A 25,650-nucleotide genomic window follows, 5' to 3' on the forward strand; every position below is an offset into this window, starting at 1 on the left:
ACCATTATCCTGATGTCTCAGCCTGATTCAAAGCACCCTCTTCCTCAAACAGTGGCTAATATACTCTCACTTTTGGCTACAGTATATTGTTTGTTCGTCCAATTCCGTCTGACATAATGACAGGCTCGAGAGCTCTAGAGTGCCACATAATAACGGCACACAGAAAGTGCCATCAAACTCAATCACAACCACTCCAGTGGTAGACGGGTTCGATATATAGAAACGTCACTTGCGGTTGTGACATCATACGACAAAATTCCAATGGATAAATCTCGAACGAAACTCATGACAACCTGCAGCCAGCTGCCAGTCGAAGTCTGTCAAATCAAACGAATATTTTTTTTTTAAATCGACTGATGGCTGCAGATACAGCGTTATCATACTAGTAAATGGTTTGTCACTGAGTTTTTGTCATAGAAGAGGCTTTGTACAAAAAAGGTCCTCCTGTTTTACTTATTTGAAACCTTACTTCAACTGTAAGGTACGATGGGCCGTATTACAGAAGCAACCCTTAGGAAATACATGGCACACATAAGCTTTATCGAGCGTCTCATTTGAAATTAATGAGCGAGTTGACTCGACTTATGTATATCTATGTTTTGTAGTACAGTTTTTCACAATCCTATTCATGTGTATTGTTCGTATATATGCTACTGTTTGTTTTTTAGTATTGAAATGTTTGTTTTGTTTTTCACTAGAACTAACTTTTTTGACACAATCTCACCCAGGCAAAGGGTATTTTAAAAAACGGAAGTTTTTCTCACATAAAAACGAAGAACAATAATTTTTAATTTTTGCAAACACCATATCCTATATTCTATTCTGTTAGGAACAACGCGTAAATCTTTGAATTCGAATATTTTAAAATTTTAGGGGTTTTGTTTAGTTGAATTTTGGAGCTTCTGCCATAAATATGATTTTTAAAATTAACAAATTTTATTTAAAAAAATAGAAGGGGTTTTCGGTTTTATCAAGTCTTAGGGCCGCTTCGAATTGATTGAATATTGTTTTTCAACCAAAAATTCATTTCAACTCTAAATTATTCAGTGTTTGATGATTTTTGAAATTTTAGGGTTCCATGCTGTCATGTTTCGAAATAATGGCAATATAAAGCTTTCTTCGGCTTGTACTGAGCAATTCTCGCTGAAACCGTCCCACTGGTGACATGAGGTCTTTCAAAAAGGATATTTTTATGTCTAAATGATTGAAAGTAGCGAAAAAATGAGAAAACCACTTTGGTTAGTTCATATTGATGGACCCCTCGGGCACAAATCGGTTAAACGGTTTTTACAAAAATTGATTTTTGAGCAATTGCTTCTGCTTTGATTTTTGAGCAATTGCTTTTGAGCAAAACCTTCTTATTGATTTATTTCTCTTAAATTTGTCATTGAACCCCCTTCAACCAACACATCGTTTTCAAGAAGAATGATCATTTGAAGTAGAAAAAATTGGCCGCCATCTTGGATCTCGCCACCATCTTGGATTTCATCAGAAAAACGTGAAAGCTGAGAAAGATGCTTAAAGATACATTCAAAATATCAGGTGAGCATTGAGGTTATCTCGTCATTCTGGTCACTTTTCAAAATCGAGCTTTAAAATATTCCAGATTTTTTTAATTTTTCAAGATTTTCTGCAAATTCTAGGATTCCATTTATTCAACGTTTTTAATTCTTAGATTTAATAAAGTTTATAGATTTTAAAAATTGTGAAGACTTTGTGGGATAAAAAATGTTATTGGTAATGTTAAATGGGATAAAAAATGTTATTGTAAATGTTAATTTCACAGGGTGGCCACCAAACTGGAAAAACCGGGAGAACCGGGAGAAGACCTGGAATCGTTTGAAACCGGAAAAAACCGGAAATTTTCTTGTACATTACAAGCCAGGGTAAGATTGTGCCATACAAACCCATTGTTTGTCAGGCGATCACAAGACCAAAATTTCTTGAATAAGTTTCCTCGAATCCTCAACCAAGAAAGACTAGCCTTCTGACCCGGAAAAGATTGCTGACAAGTCATGTGCTGGATGGCACGATCTCAACCTGGCTGACGGTTTATTCAACTCATTTCTTACAGTGCATATATCAGTTTTTGTTTATATTCATCTTCCTGTTGAAAGCTAACTTGACCATGGTAAGCTCCCCGGAAGTAGCAGTCAAATGGCTCACATCTATTGAGTATGCATTCGACAGAGACATTACTGACTTCCTACTGTCGTAGTGAGAAGCACCTTGATATTTTTTATAGAGATCTGATAGCTAGTTCAGGCAAGAACCTTGCTAACTTTACCGTGTTTATTAGGAGCCAGTTCACGAGAACCGCAACCACCCTTAGTTGTATCGGGGTTCTCCAATCAGACTGAAACTTTCAGGGTTTGTTTATCTATATAAGAGTACAATGTTCTGCATAATATCAGATTTTTTTTAAAAAGGGGTAAGTGGGATAAAAAAGCACGTCAAAAATTAATGTCCAAAAACTGCTAAAAACGTAAAACTGTTATAACTTTGTGTATTGAGGAAACAAAATGAGGGTTATTGGAAGTTGCTATCGAGAATACATGATGAGATATTCGCATTTTTCTTAAAAAATTAAGGTGATTTTCACAGCAGTTTTTCTCTTGCCAACAGATCTAAGATAAGAATACAAATAATACGTTTTGTAGTGCAACTCTAGAGCTATCATTTGATATATTAAAAAAATGCGCCGTTGTAAAGATGCGTGCGAAAAAGTTTCACTGGAAGATGCTCATAAAGGAATGAGGTCAAAAGTACACCCTTCTACAGTAATTAGGTAATTCAAACCGAAAATGTATTTATCGGTAGAACAAATAAAATCATAATTCGCCCGCTTTTCTACGTTATATAGGCAAAATAAGCTTGAGCTAATACAAGTTAGTAAAGATGAAACATTGATGAACGTACAAGAACATCATGAATATTGGTTCAATCAATTCTCAAACATTGATTTTCATTAGGTTTTTTTTTGCTGATATCAGAGCAACAGGAAAAATGCATTCTTGGAAATTGCATTGATTGCAATTACTATCTCGATGAATGGTTAGATAATTCAGAATTAAAATAAAGATGACGAAATATAGAGTTTATTAGGTTTTAAACTTCAACCATCCTCTTGGTTATTAAATTATTCAAAGGACATATTTAAAAAAAAGTTCAACAAAGAGTATCGCATGGCTTTGTTGGCATTCATTCTACTCCTGTTAGCTCCAAAAATACCCTCTCATTTCATCGTGTAACTTTGGAATAAAGCAGTTTATAAACACAAGATTTTGAAGAGCCTGTTTACCCCACTAACCTCTTTTCCAAAAACCTCAAATTCTGCAAACTATTGCAATAGTGCATAAACAAACATAACCTGAAAATTATAGCCCAATGGGAGAACAACGACACAAAACGGAGTTTCGTTTCTCGCACAATGGGTTCGAAATGATTGTCAAAAACATGTTATAGAAAAATTGGATTTTCTCACGCATCTTTATAACGGCGCATTTTTTCAATATATCAATTGAAAGCTCTTGAGTCACACTACAAAACGTATTATTTGTATTTTTATCCTAGATCTGTTGGCAAGAGAAAAACTGCTGTGAAAATCACCTTAATTTTTTTAGAAAAATGCGAATATCGCATCATGTATTCTCGTTAACAACTCCCAATAACCCTCATTTTGTTCCCTTATAAACATGCCAATTTTCATGCCCTCATTTTGTTCCCTTATAAACATGCCAATTTTCATGAAAATCGATTCAGTTTACACAGAGTTTCACGTACAATTTCACGTTTTTAGAAGTTTTTGGACATCAATTTTTGATGTGCTTTTTTACCCCACTAACCCATTTTCGAAAAATCTGATATTATACAAAACATTGTACTGAAAGTTTCAATCCAATCGGAGAACCTCGAATCAAGACCTAGTTGCGGTCTTCGCGATCTGTCGCTTAAAAAGATTTTGATTCTATTGCATGGCAATGCCACGTTGGAGCGAGGTTTCTCGGTTAACAAGGAGTGCGTAGTCATGAATCTGGAAGTGGAAAGGCTTGTAGTGCAGCACTTGGTGCACGAGGCAGTACAGGATGCCGTTGGAGGAGACGAAATTGATATCGTTGATCAATTACGCTCGCATTACACATAGCCGATATGCTGAATCGTTGAAGTCAAAGAAGAAAAAGAAGCAGTCAGATCAAGATGAAGAAGGGCCCGTGCTATTAAAGCGATAGAAGCCAAAAAGGCAAAACTTCTCGTGAACACCCGGAAGAGGCTGCACTGATGGATAAGGAGATGCTTGAGCTACGAAAGTAATGTGTTTCAAGTGTTGTGAAAATCTGATTGGCATGATTAAAATGAAGTTTGTTTTGCAAGAAATGTGTAAAATAATTCTTTTATTTATTGATTCTTATATGGTTGAGGTAGGAACGGTTCCTTCAAACTTAATTTGGCCTAAGAGTCCCCGGTAATGAATATTATATGTGTTGTTTATAAGATACTTGTAGACAACATCTCCTCTCGGAAAAGATGACGTCTATCACATTTTTGATGATGGTCCCACCACATACCCCTACATCGGTTTGAGCTGGACGATTTATCTATATGAGATATTTTTAAAAACATGCAATGTAACCAGTTGGCAAACAAATAACGGACTGGTTATTAATTTCAGACATAGTAACCCTTCAAATGAATACCAATAATTAAAAAAAAAATTGACGGATTTCCAATCCAAGGCTCATCCAGAACGTTTCCAACCCGGAAATTATCTGGACTTGAACCTGATGTTTAAGAGCGTGCACTAATCAGAATTGGTTCTAGATAACGATCTAGAACTACGAGAGGGATCCAATGATACTATAGTTCTCGATAACGAGCTCTACATATCACAGGCAAACTCAAGCCTTTTTTTTCGAATTTTTGCGACAGTATCTCTTGATTTAAATGAGGCTGAACACGTTTAAGAAGTGACTCTGAGCATATTGGGATGTAAAACGAAAGTCACGCTTTTTTTAATCCTTAACCGGGAAAAATGTTTGACCGAACCGGGGATTTAATTTCGGGTTTTGAGTGGCCTCCCTGAATTTCACCATCACACTTTAATTTAGCATTTCATATCCATTTTTAAAATTTCTACTCTTTATAGAATTACACTTTTTACAGATTCCAATGAAATAATATTTTTTCAAGATTTGATAAGTTAGATTTCAAAGGGTTTTAAAGTTCATATTTTACGATTTTTTGATTTTATCGTTTGTTCTGCAAATTTACGATTTTAATGCTATAAGATTTTGGCGATTAAAACATTCTACAGATTTTAAATTTTTTGAATTGAAAGATTGAATTTTTAGAATTGCTAGATTTTGAGGATTAGGATTAGGTATTCTGAATTATACATATTTCTCAGATTTTGGAAATTGTTTCTGTTTTCCTGAAACCGGAAGTCGTCTATACAAAAAGGGGCCTGAATTCGATTTTTTAGCTTCTGTGCATCACCACGAGCAGGAAAATAATTAAATGGTATTTGGTAAATTTCGGCTCTTTCCCAGATTATGCAGATGCAAATTATGCAAAAATTTGTGTTTGATTTGTATGGAACCCCCATCTTCCAGAAGAAAGGGGGAAGAGGGAAAGGTGTCGATCTACCACCCACAAACCTTCAAATGCCAAGTTTAGTTCTTAGGTTGTCCAGAAACTTGTGTTTCAATTGTATGGGACTCCTCTCTTCCAGGAGAGGGAGGAATGTCAAACCACTATGAAAATATCTCTTACACCCAAAACTCCTTCACATTTAAAATTTAGTTCCATTTACTTGATTATGATTATGAGTTGTTTGTTTTTTGTTTTTCATTTGTATGGAATCCCTCCCTTCCAGATGAGGGACGGGTGTCAAACTACCATGAAAATATTACTTCACCTCAAAAACATTCACAAGCTAAATGTGGTCCTATTTACTTAATTAGTTATGCAGAAATGTGTGCTTGATTTGTATGGGTGTCCTCTCTTCCAGAGGAGGGAAGGGGGACTCAAACTATCCTAGTCACCTTTCTCGGCCTAAAAAAACAACCCTTTCATACAAATTTTTACGCCGATCGGTTCAGTAGTTTGCAAGTCTACATATATGGATCAGACAGACAGATCTGCATTTTTTTATGTTTAGATTTAAGTTTTATAATTTAAAATGCAGTCTTTGTAGATTTATAAAATCATAAATTTTGAGGCGCTCAAAAAACTGGGGTTCATTTTCGTAAGCCGGAACATATGAACGATAGTCTATTCCTCAGAATTAACTGACGCTGGTGCCAGTAACGTGAAACCGAATGCGTATGAATAAAACCAGGGTCAAAATTAAATGCAAAATGTTTTGAAAAAATCTAATGCCTTTTTGATTCTCAATGATTCGATGATGTTCTAAAATGATCGAATTCATGAAAGTGCATCGATCAGTTAATATTTTCATTTATTTAGTCAGTATCCAACTTATCAGAATTCATTGCTACACCTGAACACCGGTGGATCCTTTATCAGTGTAGTGAATTGGAGTGTCTAAAATACACTAGAACATCAATAGTGTTATGCCCAACACACATTAGTTGTACAGGTTCCATTAAAAAATGCGCTGATTGCTGTTTTTTTTTTGCACCTTTCAACTTTTGCGTGTACAAATTGAAAAGCCTTTATCAATACATTCTAAACTGAAATAGTGCCTAAGAAGTCTCCGAAGGAGCCATTCTGGAGACCAATTGACACACGGATTCAAAATGGATTCCTTGAGTGAATTTTAACATTCATATTGTTAGGAATTTTATTCAATCATGTAACCGGTCTCCGGAGTGGCCATTCCGAGGACAACTCATCAGATGGACTCAAAATGAATGAAAATCAACTCCTGGAGGGATTTCATGAATTTTGATACAAATGTTATTCGGTTTCATTGATAATTGTCTCACCGGAACATAGTCCCGAAGATCCGGATTTACAGGATGTGGTCCCAGGCCTCAGTCGGTGCTTAAAATTGACAAATTTTCTAATCTTTTGACGGGTCAAGATCCAAAATTGATTAAGAATTGAAAAAGTTAAAAGCATTTTATTTGAGTGGGTACCCTGCCGAACGGTTATGGGGTGAAAAAAAAATCAATAGTGGCTCTTCAACTTCAAGTTTCCTTGAGATTCCCGGAACTAGGGCTAGTGTTTCGCTCCGTCGGCCCGATAATTTGTTGTTGGTCATTGGCCTTCCATTGGTTGGACACGTGTCACTTGAGATCCTATTGTGGTCAATCACCTCTGTCCAGCAGGAGGCCGATCAGTGACCGTATATGCTTGTTGAGAATTAAGAGCCAATTCTTCAACTACAGCCTAATAAATGTGTACGCACCGACCAACGAGAAACCCGATGACGAAAAGGGGGAGTTCTATAAGCTCCTGGAAAAGACATACAATGAGTACCCAGGACACGATATAAAGATTGTCATCGGAGATGCAAATGCACAGGTCGGGCAGGAAGACTTCTTCCGCCCCGTAACTGGTAGGGAAAGCTTCCACTCTACTACGAACGACAATGGCCTGAGGCTTGTTAATTTCGCTGCAGCTAGGGGGATGGCTATCTGTAGCTCTTATTTTGCACGCCGGAACATACGTAAGCACACCTGGATGCACCCGAACGGAGAGTTTTGCACTCAAATTGACCATGTTCTAATTGATGGACGGCACTTTTCAGACGTTACAGACGTGAGGTCGTTCAAAGGACCGAACGTTGACTCGGATCACTATCTCGTAGTAGCCAAAATCCGCGCCCGGCTGTCCAACGTGTTGAAATCCAAGGCAACGAGGAGGATGCAGTTGAACATCCAGCGGCCATCAACTGAAGGAGTGGCTGCAGAGTACTCGCAGAAGGTTGATGAACGGATTGAGGAAAGAGTTGAAGGGAACCTGAATGAACAGTGGAGACACATCCACAGTTCGATCAGCACTACAGCGCGAGAAGTGTTGGGTACAACTGCGGCAGCTGCGTCCAATGAGTGGTTTGACGCTAAGAACCAGCGAGTGACGGAGGAGAAGAACCGCGCCAGGGGTCACATGTTGGTCACGGCTGTGACTCGTCAGAGCGTGGATAGATATCGAGATGCTAGAGCTGCTGAAAAGAGACTCTATCGCCGGAAGAAACGACAGCATTGGGAGCGTATTCTTGCGGAGGCGGAAGGTTGCTACTCCAGGCACGATGCGAGGAGCTTCTACAAGAAGGTCAACGGAAGCAGGAATCGAAACGTGTCAGCCCCTGTCATATGCAACGATAGGGGGGGGGGGGAACCTGATAACCGATAAAACAAAGGTGGCTAGGCGTTGGAAGGAACACTTCAGTGTGCTGTTGAACGGTGAGGAAAACAGTGGAGTCGAAGGAGCAGGATGACTATTGAGAATGATGGTCAAGCTGTGGATCCACCATCGATGGACGAGGTGAAGAAAGCAGTGAAAGAGCTGAGAAACGGCAAGGCAGCCGGAAAGGACGGCATTCCCGCCGAACTCTTCGAAGTCGGGAGCGAACAGCTGTATCGTGCCATCCATCGGATCATGCTGAGAGTGTGGTCTGATGAAGAATTGCCCTCGGACTGGTTGGAGCGCCCGATCTACAAAAAAGGTCATCGCCTGGACTGTAGCAATTATCGGGGCATAACTGCTCAATACCGTGTACAAAATTCTCTCCCGCATCCTATTCCACAGACTGAGGCCGTTGCAGGAGACCTTTGTTGGCGAGTACCAATGCGGTTTTCGAGGGGTACGCTCCACGACGGACCAAAAGTTTACCTTGCGACAAATCCTCGGTAAATTTCGAGAGTTCAACTTGCAGACGCACCATCTGCTCATAGACTTCAGGGCAGCGTACGATTCAGTTAAGAGAAATGAGTTATGGCAGATTATGCTCGAACATGGCTTCCCAACAAAGCTGATTAGGCTGATACGAGCCACCCTTGAAGGTTCTACATCAAGCGTCAGGATAGCCGGTGAGATATCGGAGTCTTTCGTGAGGTTAGATGGTTTGAAGCAGGGTGACGGGCTGTCGAACTTATTGTTCAACATCGCATTGGAAGGTGCTATACGTAGGGCTGGTGTGCAGAGAAGCGGCACCATCATTACGAAGTCGCACATGCTTCTCGGTTTTGCGGACGATATCGACATCATCGGTATCAACCGTAGAGCTGTGGAAGAGGCCTTCGGACATCTCAGGAGAGAAGCTGCGAGATTAGGGCTTGTCAAAATTCTGCCAAAACGAAATACATGACTGGCAGAGTGCGTGGTAGTCCGTCGGAGGTTGGTGCTGCGGTGGTGCTAGGTGGGGAAACATTTGAAGTAGTCGATGAATTCATTTACCTGGGAACATTAGTGACATGTGACAACGAGGTTAGCCGTGAGATAAAGAGGCGGATAACAGCCGCAAACAGGGCCTTTTACGGATTACGTAACCAGCTAAGGTCCCGCAGTCTGCAAATCCGTTCTAAACTTGCACTCTATAAAACACTGATTCTTCCGGTGGCTCTCTACGGCCATGAATCATGGACGCTGAAAGAGGCTGATCGGCGAGCTCTTGGTGTTTTTGAGCGTAGGATTTTGCGTTCAATCCTTGGCAGCAAACTAGAAAATGGTGTTTGGCGCAGACGCCATGAAGTGTACCAGGCATACAAATCGGCGAATATAGTCAAGCGGATAAAACACGGCAGGCTTCAGTGGGCTGGGCATGTAACGAGAATGCCGGATGAGCGTCAAGCGAAGGCTATATTTAGCAGGAATCCCGATAGAGGTCGTCGACTTCGGTGTAGACCCCGCACTCGTTGGATGTGTGCTGTCGACGAGGATGCACGCGAAATAGGTGTTAGGGGTGATTGGTTAAATAATTCATATCTCGATGTTTACTTGACAGATTTTCAGAATATACTCTAGCTCATCAGCAACATACGAACCTGAAATCAACAAGATTTAAGACAAAGTTTCCGTGTTACAAAAAGTACATTTTGAAACACACTCCTAAACTCCGGAACATTTCTGGTGTCCGTTGATCACGTCTAGTTTGCAAACATTATTAGAAAACAAGAAAAAAAATTCTGTAAAATGATACCTGTTGTGTCAAAATTGATTCATTTTTCAAAAGGGCTATTTAAAAATTAACAAAATCCATAAGTTGTAGCTTGGTACGTAAAATCCATCATTATATTAAGCACAAAAAAGTGAAGCGGTGAAGTCTCAGAAGTAAGCGGTTCCAAGCATTATACAAAACAGGGGTGACATTGCGCATTTCGTTTCGAGTTACTCGAACAAAACTAAATGATCGCTGGTGGGCGTTATGTTTCGTTTATTGTACTTTTTTCGACTTTTCGGGTGAGATAAGCCGAAGGACAAATGACAATGACAGCTCCTTTTGAGCTTAAAGCAAAACTGGCAGTATGTGACGTACTCGAAAATAGCGAAAATCGTTCGAATCGAGCTGCACAATGCCACCCCAGGTCTTCGCAATCCACCAATAACTACAACTTAAAGCAAATATTTCGCACAAGAAAAAAGTTCCTACATTAAATTCGAATGTTATAGAAGCATTTAACTGAAAATTTACTGTATTTTTCGAAAATATCATTCGATTATAATAGCAATCGTAAGGGAAATTGTGCTCGACCATGGATAATTTTTTTAAACTTTTTTACTAACAGTATTACATGAAAAATCTAAATGAAACTTTCTGCACATCATCAGAAGAAATTGTTTGATGATACTGGTAAATATTTGATATAGCTTTTCGTTGAATCGCATATGAAAAATTATTTCGCACATAGTACATCCGAAGTCCGAAGACTAATGCAATCATAACACCCTATGGAATTCAAAGATTTCATGCAGTGACTTTTGTCTAAGAAACCGTATAAATCATCATTTATTTGAAATCATTAAATATGTAATAATTTATTTGATTATTTTCAATTGTAGATATTTTCGTAGAAATATATTGAAAATTTACTCTATGTAACATTTCTAAATACATATTGCCTGTGTTGCTGAAAGAGTTATATTTCTCTTGATGATTTTGATTGGTCTTGAAAATCAATATAAGTTCTCACTATATATAGCAGAACCAGCGAGAAAACATCAACATTCTAGTATGTTTCAAATGTTGTTTAATTCATGTAATTTAAAATATTCAGAGCTTTTTTCAATATCACAGTTGCAATTAGTATTTATTATGCGTTAAAGGCTGAAATGCGTTTGATGGCTTGAAAACAATTAAAGAGTGTGCGCCAGTATGCACCTTTAACATCTACTTCATACTTACGATAGGCATATAATTGTACGCCTGATTGATGGGTAAACTATAGTCTCCGTTGGGCGTTGGAATGTAGAACGTCATATAGGGAATCAATCGTCGGTATCGGTCAGCCGTTTGGTTGCCGAACACCGGTGAAATCACGCTGTTGCTATTGATGCTGTTACCATTGTCCACTCGGGACATCAGCCGAGGTGGCTGTTTCTTGGGTCCCGATCCAAGCCGAAATCCTCCTCCGCCTCTTCCTTCACCGCCTCCTGCATTTGCGAACGAAGACGGCCGGCCTACTCCTTTGGCGCTGGCATATCGGCGCAGTGGATAGTGACCTTCCGCTAACCTTCCGTTCGTCCCAGCGGGGTTTTCTCCTCCGTAGTGGTGATTATTTTCCGGCGTAATGGATATAGACTCGACTACCACCGCCACCATTACCAGCAACACCACAGTGGTCAGTGCTGCAAAATAGAAACGAAACAAAACGAACCGCTTTCATAAAAGTATTTCAAAACTTAATTAAAAATGATCATTTAATCCTGAGTGTAGTGAACCATTCGTTTGCTTGCCCTATACTTTCAGCAAACAACTTACCAAAGTTTTACCCCTGTTAGCAAACGTGTAAAGCAAAGTGCTCGTGACTTGGGATTCGATTCTGCTGTCTGGATTTCTGGACGCGGTTGGGGTCACACCACCGGACCCCGAGGTAAAGTCGAAGGGAAACTAACTTGCGAACGAACGAAACATAACCGATTTTCCATGTTCGCACAGAGTCTGTAACTTCTGCAGTGGGTTTCTAACGAGCTTAGGCTTCGTTGCTATCCTCTGGGTCCGGTTAGCGAAGTGGAATCGACTTCATGTATGTTTCATTGGGTGGGAGATTCTGTGAGACGACAACGGATGAGCAGCTCCAGCTTCAAGTAGTAGTTTATCAAACCATAAAACGAACTGAAAAATCAAAATTGGTTTCTTCGTGCTGTAACCACTTGAAGCCTACAGTTGAATGTGTGACAAGCGGCCGATTTCGGCAAGTGATGTCTGTCCTTTGGGGGAGTTGTAATATTGTTGGTTCAGTAATTATTTTCCAATTTTTCGAATTTGTAACAAACGGATTCCAAAATGAGATCAGAGCAGATTAGATTATCTTGAATTTCAGCCTAATTATATTCTAACGGTTTTTTAACTTTTGCTCAATCTCAAGTTCATTTCTCGAGCACGCTAGTTTCTCGCGTTTTTAGATAAGTTCGAGTTGCTGATAAGAGCATTCTAGTGAAGTGTAGCTCATTCGCTTTATTGAGCAAAGTTCCATAATATTCAGACTAGTGATTAATTTAACAATCTAACACGATGTAAACTTGTAATCAGTGTCGTTGCTTTTCATGAAAATTCACTTGTATATATAATTTAATTAGGGTTGTTTTGCTTTCGTCTTGATTAGACGCAAATTGTTTATCTCCGTTTGATTCGCAAAATAACAATACACGAGTTATCGTACGGGTGTTTTTTTTGTCGGTCAGTTCTTGTGCTGCGCGATAACAATAGCCTGCAGTTTATCGGCAGAAACATCTTCTGCACACTGGTAGGGGCAGGCTACCCCGCCAGTGATCTGATACGCAGCTGATATATCAGCAAGAATAATTCTCCCGCACCGCTGTTACCCCGCTAGCAGCACGGACCATCATACGATCGAGCGAGTGGAAGTCAACTACAAGTGGCATCTACAAGGTCGAGTGTAAGATACGGCCACTGTGTCAACACGAAGCTGGATCGTTATGTTTGTTCTGCGGAGACACTCGATTAATCCAACTATCAGCCGTGAGGTCGTGACTTAGACGTTCGGTGAAGTATTCACTTTAGAATTTTAATCATTATTATAAATATTATTATTATTATTGTTATTATTATAATTATTATTCTTATTATTGTTGTTATTATTATTATTGTTATGATTATTATTATTATTACTATTATTACTATTGTTATTAGTATTAGTATTACTGTCTTTTTTTTATTTTGATCCATTGTAGTTTGAAAAATTGTTTTTAAAATTTAATATCAACTACTTGATCCCCCCACCCCTCCACATTCGAATATTTATCGTTTGTGTGCGGTAGAGCGTAACGCTCCCGCAAATGGACGACATGCAGGTGCAACTATTCCTGGATGTGGAAACAAATGGGGAAGAGATTGAGATCTCCCCCATCAATTCCCCTCTGCCTTCCCCGCTACCTAGCCCCGTATTAAGGGTACCGGCAACACGGGTGAAAGCTTACCCAGATGCTCCGAAAGGTCCGTTCGTAGTTTACTTTAGGCCCATAAAGAAGCCTCTTAACATTATACAAATAGGCAAGGACCTGGCAAAACAGTTTTCGGCCGTAACCGAGATTACGAAGGTGAGGCCGAACAAACTGCGAGTTGTCGTGAGTAGCTTGAAGCAAGCAAACGGAATTGCTAGCTACGAGCTCTTTACACGGGAGTACCGCGTGTACATCCCTGCCAAGGACGTGGAGATCGACGGTGTGGTTACCGAAGGAAGCCTCACGGTCGATGACATTTTGCGTCACGGGGTTGGCTGCTTCAAGAACTCCCTGATTCAAGATGTAAAGATACTGGATGTCAAGCAATTGCATTCAGTATCCATCGAAGAAGGGAAGAAGAAATTCCTCCCTTCTGACTCCTTCCGTGTAACATTCGCCGGATCCGCACTGCCGAACTACATCTCTTTGGACGCGGAGTGCGGAGGCAATTATGCTGAGACCGCTTGCAGTGAGGATACTGAAAAGTGTCTTTACTGCGAGGGAACTCGGCATGACCTTTCGGCGTGTCCCGCGTACAAACAGCGCGAGGAAAAAATTAAGCGTTCCCTTAAGGAACGATCAAAGCGCTCTTTTGCAGAAATGCTTAAGAGGGCTGAGCCACCCTCGACAGGAAACATCTTTTCCTTTTTGCCAACCGATGAGGGTACATCTGACGATCCCGTCGAAGGGTGTTCTTATGCCTTGCCAGAGGGATCTAGGAAGAGGAGAATGCTCAACTCTCCTAATCTTTCTCGCAAAGGTCTTAAGATAACCCCTAGCGGAATGACCAATAAGACAACACATAAAGGAAGCGGTGAAGAAAAACCGAAGCAAGTACCCCCCGGTTTCAATTTCAAATCAAACCAGGAGTACCCACCGCTTCCTGGGGCACCAAAAACCCCTCGTGCACCCATTTCTCGATCAGAAGACATAAAAGAAACAGGGTTCATAAAATTCTCTGATATTGTGGACTGGATATTTAAAACATTCAACATACCAGATCCCCTTCAAAACATTCTTCTTTCCCTTCTCCCTACAGTGAAAACCTATTAGAAGCAACTCACAGCAACTTGGCCCCTCATTTCAGCTATCGTATCTTTCGATGACTAATACGTCGAAAGAGGTTAGGAATTTTGTCACTGTGTTACAGTGGAACTGCAGAAGTATCATCCCCAAATTCGATTTATTTTCACATTTGATAAACACATACAATTGTGATGCGTTCGCGCTCTGTGAAACTTTTCTCAATTCAAATGACCAACTTAATTTCCACGATTTCAACATCATTCGTCGAGATCGAGACTCACACGGTGGAGGGGTACTTTAGGGATCAAAAAGTGCTATTCTTTTTTCAGAATCGACCTCCCCTCGATCTCGAATATTGAAGTTGTTGCCATTCAAACGAATATGAAAGCCCCGTATTAAGGGTACCGGCAACACGGGTGAAAGCTTACCCAGATGCTCCGAAAGGTCCGTTCGTAGTTTACTTTAGGCCCATAAAGAAGCCTCTTAACATTATACAAATAGGCAAGGACCTGGCAAAACAGTTTTCGGCCGTAACCGAGATTACCTTGTTTCGTTATATATTCCCCCACCCGCGCGGATTGAACAGAAGCAACTCCTTAATGTAGCAGAATTGCTTCCCGCACCTTTTTTGATTTTGGGAGATTTTAACTCTCACTGTCCGCTATGGGGGTCGCTGTACGACGACAACCGATCTTCTTTAATCTGTAACTTGATCGACGACTTCAATATGACAGTTTTGAATACTGGGGAAGCGACACGCGTACCTAATCCTCCAGCACGTGAAAGCGTGATTGACCTATCCCTCTGCTCGACATCACTAGCGTTAGATTTCCAGTAGAAAGTAATCAACGATCCCCACGGTAGTGATCATCTTCCAATCGTTATATCAATTGCTAATGGTTCAACTCCCCCGAACCCAATCAATATTTCCTACGACCTTACACGTAATATTGATTGGAAGCGTTATGAGTCTATCATAGCGCAATCTATCGAGACTCACGAGGAACTTCCTCCGGAGGAAGAATATGCGTTCTTAGCTGGCTTGATAATCGACGCCGCGACTCAAGCTCAGACGAAACCGATACCCGGGGTAACGATTAGACAGCGCCCTCCCAACAAATGGTGGGACAAAGAGTGCTCTGAGCTGTACGCGCGAAGGTCCGCGGCGTATAAGGACTACCGGGAGTACGGCACTGTTAACCTGCTTCGAAAGTACGAGGCACTGGGCAGGGAGATGAAGAGCTTAGTAAAGGCGAAAAAACGCGGGTACTGGCGGCGGTTCGTAAACGCGTTGTCGAGGGAAACAGCGATAAGCACTCTTTGGGATACCGCCAGGCGCATGCAGAACCGTGACGTTTCGAATGAAAGCGAGGAGTATTCAGATCGCTGGATACTCGATTTTGCCAAAAACGTTTGTCCGGACTCTGTACCGGAACAGAAAACCTTTCGCGACGCGTTATAAGTAACTACGGAAGAGCCTCCATTTTCGATGTTGGAATTTTCAATGGCTCTCCTGTCGTGCAACAATAAGGCTCCAGGGTTAGATAGAATAAATTCAACCTGTTGAAGAATCTACCCGACTCTGCAAAAGACGCTTGTTGAATTTGTTCAACAAGTTTCTTGAGCTAAATATTGGTCCGCATGACTGGAGGGAGGTAAAAGTCATTGCTATTCGGAAACCCGGGAAACCTGCCTCTGATCACAATTCATATAGGCCGATTGCGATGCTCTCTTGCCTCCGGAAATTAATGGAGAAAATGATCCTCTTACGGTTAGACAAATGGGTCGAAACGAACGGGTTACTTTCAGATACACAATTTGGCTTTCGCCGGGGCAAAGGGACGAACGATTACCTAGCGTTGCTTTCTACTGAAATTCAACTAGCCTTTGCTCGAAAAGAGCAAATGGCTTCTGCGTTCATGGATATTAAGGGGCTTTTGACTCTGTCTCTGTAGAAGTTTTAAGCGCGAAACTTCATTCGCAGGGACTTCCACCAAATTTGAATAACTTTTTGCTCAATTGGTTGTCAGAAAAGCATATGTATTTCTCACATGGCGATTCGACAACTTCCCGAATTAGTTACATGGGTCTTCCCCAGGGTTCATGTTTAAGTCCTCTCTTATATAATTTTTACGTCAATGACATCGATGAATGTCTTGCAAATTCATGCACGCTAAGGCAACTTGCAGACGATAGCGTTGTATCCATTACTGGTAGCGAGGCTAGCGATCTGCAAGGACCATTGCAAGATACCTTAGACAATTTGTCTGAATGGGCTCTTAAGCTGGGTATCGAATTCTCTCAGGAGAAAACTGAGCTGGTCGTTTTTTCTAGGAAGCATATTCCAGCTCAGCTGCAGCTCCTACTAACGGGTAAAACGATCTCTCTGGTTTTAGTCGCTAAATATCTCGGGGTCTGGTTCGACTCTAAATGCACCTGAGCTTGTCATATTAGGTATCTGACACAAAAATGCCAACAGAGGATTAATTTTCTTCGTACGATTACCGGAACCTGGTGGGGAGCCCACCCAGGAGACCTTCTAAGGCTTTACCAAACAACGATATTGTCTGTAATTGAGTACGGGTGTTTCTGCTTCCGCTCCGCAGCAAACACACATTTGATCAAACTGGAACGGATACAATATCGTTGTTTGCGTATTGCCTTAGGTTGCATGCAGTCGACCCATACGATGAGTCTTGAAGTGCTAGCGGGTATTCTTCCGTTGAAACATCGTTTTTGGAATCTCTCTTACCGGTTGCTAATTCGATGCACAGTTATGAACCCATTAGTAATTGAAAATTTCGAGAGGTTGGTCGACCTTCAATCTCAATCCAGATTTATGACTTTATGTTTTGACTATATGGCTCAAGATATTAATCCTTCTTCATACGATTCCTCCAATGTCGCACTTTTAGATACTTCTAATAATGCTATATTCTTCGACACCACCATGAAACAAGACATTTCTGGTATCCCGGATCAATTGCGACCCCAAGAGATCCCTAAAATTTTTTCCAATAAGTTTAAACATGTTAGATATGATAAAAGGTTTTACACTGACGGATCTAATCTAGATGAGTCCACTGGCTTCGGTGTTTTCCACGAAAATTTTACCGCCTCCTACAAATTCGATGCTCCTGCTTCCGTGTACGTCGCAGAACTTGCTGCCATTCAGTATTCTCTTGGGATCATCGAAACCCTGCCCATAGACCACTACTTCATCTTCACAGACAGTCTCAGTGCCATTGAGGCTCTGCGATCGATGAAGACTGTGAAGCACATCCCGTATTTCCTGGGGAAAATACGGCGGTTTTTAGGTGCTTTAACAGATAAAAATTACCGGGTTACCATTCTGGGAAGCGGTGGTCTCCAGTACATGACACAGCTATACGGGTTTATAAAAAATGCTGGCATTAAAATTTGATTTCTTTTATCTATTTGCTAGAATAAAATTTCTGTCACAAACTGAAAGACGGCTGGAGACACTAAAACGAAGACTCGGCATCTCTATGTTTACGCAGACACCTCAGACCAAAACTGAGAGGGGATTCACTGCTGTCAAATTTCATATATGTGTGTGTTATCGCAGATCAACTCTGGTCCATGACATTTGTTGGTCCATGATGTTTGTAACTATGAACAATAATGGGGGAAAAATGTGAATAGCTAAACAACATTCATGAAAGTTTTCCGCGGTTTCTCGAGTTTCGATGGAAAACATTCCAATTCTATAATATTTCACATCGATCAATTTCATGACCAAAAGGAACAAAAACCAAAACAAACACCATGTTGCCGAATATGTTGGTTACACGATTTTTGACAGATAGATCCCCCCTGGCTCAAATAGAGCATCACTGGTTAGCCACGTACAAATGAATACATTCTGTAATATAAAATAGTTAAAAACAAAATTGTAACACCCCTCCTCTCACCTTAAATCCCCACTAGCTCGTAGTCGGCCGCGAGAATAAAAAAAGGCCTCCCTCTTTTCCCTGCTAATTTAGAATTTAAAAAAAATGTACTTGGCTCAGTTGAACATAAATTGTATCGTGCCGTGTCAAATAAACTATTAAAAAAATATATAATTTAATTAGCTTCTACAGAATTTTTACCAATTCTCTTGAAAGGCATGTTTTCTTCCGTACCTTGGGGGACGGCTGTGTTCGGTTATGACCTAAATGCATAATAAAATGATTAATTAGTGTACACTTTTCGGCGTGATATCCACAGAATCGTAATTTGCTTGGCAGGCAATTCGACTGCCACAAAAATAATTATGTTTCTTACCCATTGAGCAAACAGTACTTTCTAAACCTTATAAAACATTGGTGATTGACTAGTAATCAACGTTTTTTTTTTGCTTATTTTTCTTTTCAGGTATTGTAACCCTCCACATTCTTCGATCTTATTGAGTTTACAGTCATCAATAACGTAGTGAGTGCATGCTTCCAAAGCAGCGCCGGCTCATCGCCATTCGATCAGTTCCGCATGGCGAAAAAAAATCACTCATTATTCGATCAGAGTAGCATCCACCTCCGGACAAAAAGTACGTAATCATCCGTACATAAATTTAATTATGCAAGCTTTCATAATGCATGTAATTAATTGATTCGAAATTATAATTTATACGGCCTGACCCGAGGCATTCGCCGAAGTACTGTTGTCCGCAGTAATCAAGCGGGAGAAGCCTGGGAGGAACTGCGGGGACAATAAAAATCCTGCTCCCGAAAGACACAAAAGCTTTGTTGCGGAATTGTTCCAGCTACGCCACAATAATAGGTAGGCTCAGCGACTTATCTATGGTCGGCCCTTTCGTCCTGACAGGAGCGATTTCTGATTATCGTCGCTCCTATTTTGGTTTTCGACAAAGCGGCGGCTGCCTGTCCGGAAGTTGATGCAAGCGAAACAGTGGTTAAACGCAGGCCACAGTACTAAATCAAACGTGAGCGAAAAAAAGTACTTAAAACATTACTGCTCGGAACGCGATTTATGCGCATACATATATGCACTTAATTATCACGCACTTAATTAATCACGAAAAAAATCACAGAAAATTAATCAACAGCTGCAGAATTAATCCACATCCACGCAGTCAGGAGTTTGTCCGATGTGATTATTATTAAGCTGCACTTATACGCGATACGAATCTCGATAATGTGCATGTGCAAAACGGGAAAGGACATGAATTTTCGGATGAAGGAAAAACCTATAAATTACCTCGTTTCTATAGGTTTCCTGGTTTTTCGTTTCAAAATAAGAAACATTGGGCTGTTTTTTGTTTGTTTGATTGTTAATGCTAATGATGAAAACTTAATATAGCCTGTGTCGTCGGCTTTAATGATACAAGAGAGGTGGGGGGCATGCAGCAGCAAAATACGATATTATTTTGTCAGAAGTGGGATTCGAACCCACGCCTTCAGAGAAGACTACGACCTGAACGTAGCGCCTTAGACCGCTCGGCCATCCTGACTTGTGCTAATCTGCCGAGCTGCTGCCAGAAGCGATCGGCTCAATTACGGCGCGTATAGCAGCGGGACTGCATACAGATTTTTCTATTCTTGTCCGTTTGTTTGCGGGGTTCCGGTTGTATCTTTTTATTTTCTACGCCGAATCCACCCCACTCACCGGCTTAACGACTTTGGCTATCAGCTTATTTACACTTTGCAGTGGCCAATCTATGGCGGCTGTTGGGTGAGATATGATAATAACTGAGTTAAGCCGCAGTGGATCGCTACGAAGGGAATCATAAATCTAATTTAAGCAAAACAGTGCGCGTTGCTTGCTTGTTTTCTTAACAAACATAGAATTACGAGTAATAATTCGTGAACCTTATTTTAATCTTTTGCATATTAACGTTTCTCAAAATCATGAACCGCTTTACAGCCTTTTCGATGCGGGTATTTGAATGTGCTCCCTATACCTACATGAGAAGATTGTTAGTTGATTCATTTGACTTCAAGTTTTTAAGTGCCCAACAGTCAGAAATGATAGATGTTTTACTAACCAAAACACTACATCATATTTTCTGTGGTGATGCAAACATAAAGTAGTGTTTTGTTGACAGGTGAGGCATTAACAATTTACGAGTTGTGTGCACTTGAAAATTCGTAGTCGACCCTTTGTGGCCCCCTACAATGCATCACCTTAAGTTAATTATTTATAAATTGGCACATGAATTATACAACGCAATTAACTCATCCGCTGCTGGCCACAGCTCTGTATGAAAAAAGATAATGATGCTTTGATATTGAAAAGACTCACAACTGCAATGGATTTAAATGATGATGTTGGTAGTACGCGTTGCGAATGCTTTTAAATTGTTCGGTTTGATTCTAAAAACGAAATGTGTGATAAACGCTATGATTTGTGTGAACAAACCTATTGGTAGCAAACATTCCACAGAAATGTATAATAAAGGTAAAACGAATTGAAAAATTGAAGAAATTGCCAGTAGCATAAAAAACTTTCAGAACGTTGATTGAAATTGACCTGTTGGTTGGTGTACATTAGTCTTTCTCAAGACTACCTATTTTACATTTGATATTATTTTTCAACTTTCGTTTTACTTTACGAACTAATTTCATTTTTTATCTTCTGACTACATTTTAAGTTTAATCCACAAATTACGTAAGGGTTTAGGGGGAGAGGGGGGTTATCCAAATTTCTTACGAATGCTTACGAAGGAGGAGAAGGGGATTCAAGAAAATCTTACGTAAGATTGAAAAATTAAAAAAAAAAAACTGAAAAAAAAGTTAACAAAAAGTTAACAAAACTAAAAAAGAAATAACATGAGTTGAATTATTTATCCCTGCGATCTTAACAGTTGAACCTTGGGAAAGCAGTGAATTCGCCGTCGCTGGGTGCTTTACTTCATTTCTACTTGATTTTGAATTTTGTTTACTTTAACATAGTATTAACTGTATAAACTTGTTTTGTTTTATCCTCTAAGAATATGCTATGTGTAAAAAAAAATGTTTTACCTTCGAAAATATTTTTTTCCCTAAAAAGACAATCTTACGTAAGATTCGTGGGGGGGGGGGAGGAGGGAAAATGCAAAATCTTACTAAGCCTTATTATGGGGGGAGGGGGGGTCGAAAATTTTGAAAAAAGTCCTTACATAATTAATGGATGACGCCTTAGTAAACGACTGCACGAAGAAAATTTTTTGCAAGTCTAAGACCTTATGTTCTCGTTCATTTTTCGCTCCCCCTTAAACTTCGTACATTGCCCGATCTTTTCGTATTGTCTAAAATGACAGGGCGGAAAAAGAACTACGGGGAAGTAAATGGAGACATCTCTTTCCTACTCTAGCTTTTGCAGTGAAAACTTGTTTGATCTTCTACTTGAGCAAGAATCAGCGAAATTGAAACGATTGAAAATAAAACCATTCAAAATGAAATTTTGTTTAAAAAATTAGAAAGTTTCACCTCTTGTGATAACTATTGCTTCTGAATTTACCGCTTTGAAAAAAGAACTTTTATACCTTGGTTTCTGACGTTGAAGCTACCTTACTGATCGGGACAGTTAAGATTCGTAATCGTCGTATTCAGTATTCAACTGAAAAGTTGCTCAAATTTTTTGCCTACGACACCAAGAACGCCAAGCCGTTCAAGGTCGTATTGAAAGCTTTCACCAACGATCAAACCGTTGATGAGGTCGAACGAAATTACAGAATTAGCCCTTACCCAAGTTATTCTAATGAAACAAAAATCACGAGGTAAAAACAGTCAGAAAATTGGTAGCCGAATACCATCGATAATGGGTATTTTCGGAATCGGGATGATGCCCATAGACAGGAAAACAACTCCAGACGCCATTTTGAAATTTAAGATGGTGACTTCCGGTTTTCGGAAAACAGCTTAAATTGTCCAAAAACCACCTCATATGAGTAGTTTCGGAATTGACACGATGTCCAGATACCTGAAAACGACCAGAGATGCCATTTTTAATTCCAAAATGGTGACTTCAGGGTGGCCACTCCAAACCCAAAATCAAATTCCTGGTTTTTTCCCGGCTTTTCCTCGTTCGTTCAAATATTTTTCCCGGGTGATTGTACTTCTGAATTCTGTAGTTTTCAACAAGTTAACAATCAAAACAGCGTGACTTTCGATTTACATCCTAATACGCTCAAAGTCACTTCTTAAACGTGTTTGGCCTTTTTGAAACCAAGAGATAGCAAAAATTCGAAAAATGTGACGAGTGTCATCTTTTCCGAGAGGAAATACTTGTCTACAAGTATTTTATAATCAACGCATATAATACTCATTACCTGGAACTTCAAGGCCAAATTAAGTTTGTAGGAACCGTTTTATCCTCAACCATATAAGAATCATTGTGTAAAAGAAAAATTTTACACATTCCTGGCAAAACAAACTTCTTATTCAGGTCAATCAGATTTTCAAAACACTTAAAACACATTACTTCAGTAGCGCACGCATCTCCTCATCCATCATGTATCATGCGAGAAGTTTTGCGTTTTTGGCTTCTATCGCTTTAGTAGCACTGGCCGTGGCTTTCTTCTTCCGGGCTTCTTCATCTTAATCTGCTACTGCAGCTACTTTTTCTTTGCTTTCATCAATTCAACATATCGGCTATGTGAATTGCGAGCGTAATAGATCAACGACTTCTGCATCGTACACCAAGCGCTGCGCTACAAGGCTTTCCTATTCCAGATTCAAAGACCATGTACTCCAACGTGGCATTGCCGTGTGATAGAATCAAAAGCTTCTTAATAAACACGATCAAGTCATAAAGGTTCTTGCTTGAACCGGCTATCAGATCTCTCCAAAAATTATCAAGGCAATTCTCGCTACAGCGGTAGGAACTTAACAATGTCTTCGTCGAATGCATAAGGCCTGTACTCGAAAATAATGCACCATTTTCATCCGTGTGTAACTCTTTTGTCCGTGGATAAAAATGAATGAAAACCTGGGAATAACTGGTTTGGAGTGTATTATTTACATGTGCAAAGTGTTCAGTGGTTATTGAGATGTCATCGAAACAAGAAGAAAAATGCCAGAAAATTTTGCGCGTCATCATGTAAAGTCCGACTGCGACCATGAGGTGAATCGAAGGACAACTGAGAATCACCCATACAACTGTATCTCGGGTGGTAAAATCGTTTAAGGAGTCCCAGACGACCGAGCGGCGGGCTGGAAGAGGAAGAAAATCGAAGACAGCTGACCTGGTGAATGTCCGGAAGGTGTTGGATTATTTCGAGCGTAATCCGAACCTTTCGATTTGCAACGCGGCTCTGAAGGTAAAATGTTTCGCCTGGTTCGTTCAGTAAACCATGAAACGAGCTGGGCTCCGTGTAGTCAAGATTCGGAAGGCATCGATTCGGCGTGACTAACAAAACACGACGGCCAAATCCCGCACAAGGGAACTGTACCGAGAGTGGTTAACGAAACCGATGTGTGTGGTTATGAATGACGAAACCCACATCCCGGCAAACACAAAGCAGATACCGGAACTGGAGTTCTACATTGCCAAATCACGGTTTGATGTTCCGGAAGATATAAGGAAGAAGAAAGTAAACAAATGCGCCAAAAAATACTTGCTTTGGCAGGTCATATGCTAATGCAGTAAACTGAGTAAACCGTACATCAAAACGGGGACCATCAACTTCACCGCACCGAGTGCCACCAGAAGCGTTTTTTGCCGTTCCTACAGTCCCACGGAGGCGAGACATTATTTTAGCCGGACCTGGCATCATGCCATTACGAGCGATCGACGTTGGATTGGTACAGAGATAATAACGTTGTTTTTGTATCAAAAACCGTCAACTCCCCAAATCCACCAGAGATTCGTCCGGTGGAGTAATTTTGGCTCATAGTAAAAGCCAAGGTCGAAAATCGTCCAAAGTGTTTAGGAACGAGTTTGAGTTGAAGAAAGAAAGGATGAAAGTGACTAAAAAGGTTGGCTCCACTATTGCGCACAATATTATGAGTGGTCTAAAAGGAAAGGCGCGGGCTTTCAGCGATGGAAAGGAAATTTAATGAAGTAATTATACCGAAAAATAATCCAGTCATTCCCTGAAAGTTGCAAGGAAATCCGATTTCAAATAAATTTTTGGTGAACTCTTTTGTCTGATGCGTTTTTTTTTTTCGAGTACAGGCCTTACTCAATAGTTGTGAGTTTTGTTGGCGATATTCAGTGAAATTCCCGGTTTTCCCGTTTGGGTGGCCACCCTGCGACTTTCGGTTTCTGGAAAAGAATCAAAATTGGCCGAATATCGAATACCAGAGATCTCGAAATGACACCAGAAATGCCGTGTGAAATTAATTTCCGATCTTTAGGCATCATCGTGATTCCGGAACACACATATTGGGTGGTATTCGGCCATTTTTCAATCACTTCCAAGTCTTCATTTTGGAATTGAAAATGACTTCTCTAGTGGTTTCAGGTCTCTGAACATCCTATTTCGTAAGTACTCATACGACATGGTATTTGACCACTTTTGGCTGTTTTCCAGAAACCGAAATTCACCATTTTGAATTTCAAAATAGCGTCTGAAGTTGAATTCCGGCCTCTGGGCATCATCCCGATTCCGGAAATACTCATTTTGATGGTATTCGGCCAATTTTGTTTCTTTTCCAAAAACCGAAAGTCGCCATTTTGATATTCAAAATGGCCACCAAAGTAATTTTCAAGTCTCTGGACATCATCCCGATTCTGAAAGTACTCTTATTTGTTTATTTCTAATTGTATCATAAGTCTTAATAAGATTAATGAAAACCATTAAAAGGTAATAGACTTAGCTATTGTTTAGCTAAGTTTGAAAATATGACTAGGCTCGACACTCGTGACTGTTCTCACACGAAAGGCAACAGGTTCATAATAACCAATGTTCGTACAATGGAATTGGCATCGCAAATCGAAGAGGACCTTAGCATACGTTGAGATGCACGAAAATTCATCAACGACAGCAACTTCGGGGAACCCAGTTCAGCATTCAAAATCTTGGCAATGCATACAGCCTGCTGTAATTTGCGGCAGCATTCTAGAGCATCAAGTCCAAGCAGGCGGCAACGA

The 25,650-nt window shown here is 40.2% G+C and overlaps 2 protein-coding genes and 1 non-coding gene across 3 annotated transcripts in view; 1 reads left to right on the forward strand and 2 right to left on the reverse strand.

Annotated features, from left to right (window-relative positions):
- LOC129718443 (RING finger protein 17) overlaps positions 1-25,650 on the forward strand; it is a 580,234-nt gene that overhangs the window by 5,540 nt on the left and 549,044 nt on the right. The gene's annotated exons all lie outside the window — the stretch shown is intronic.
- The window catches only part of LOC129718444 (uncharacterized), a 243,557-nt gene that overhangs the window by 4,070 nt on the left and 213,837 nt on the right, over positions 1-25,650 (reverse strand). Inside the window, exon 2 of the mRNA XM_055669233.1 lies at positions 11,309-11,751. Coding sequence (XP_055525208.1) covers positions 11,309-11,751 — 443 coding nt within the window. The remainder of the gene's footprint in view (positions 1-11,308; positions 11,752-25,650) is intronic.
- Positions 20,004-20,086, reverse strand: Trnal-cag (transfer RNA leucine (anticodon CAG)). Its single transcript has one exon. It is a non-coding gene; the product is annotated as a tRNA-Leu (tRNA).

This window comes from Wyeomyia smithii, chromosome 1, assembly GCF_029784165.1.
Source record: "Wyeomyia smithii strain HCP4-BCI-WySm-NY-G18 chromosome 1, ASM2978416v1, whole genome shotgun sequence".
In the NCBI taxonomy this organism is placed as follows: domain Eukaryota; kingdom Metazoa; phylum Arthropoda; class Insecta; order Diptera; family Culicidae; genus Wyeomyia; species Wyeomyia smithii.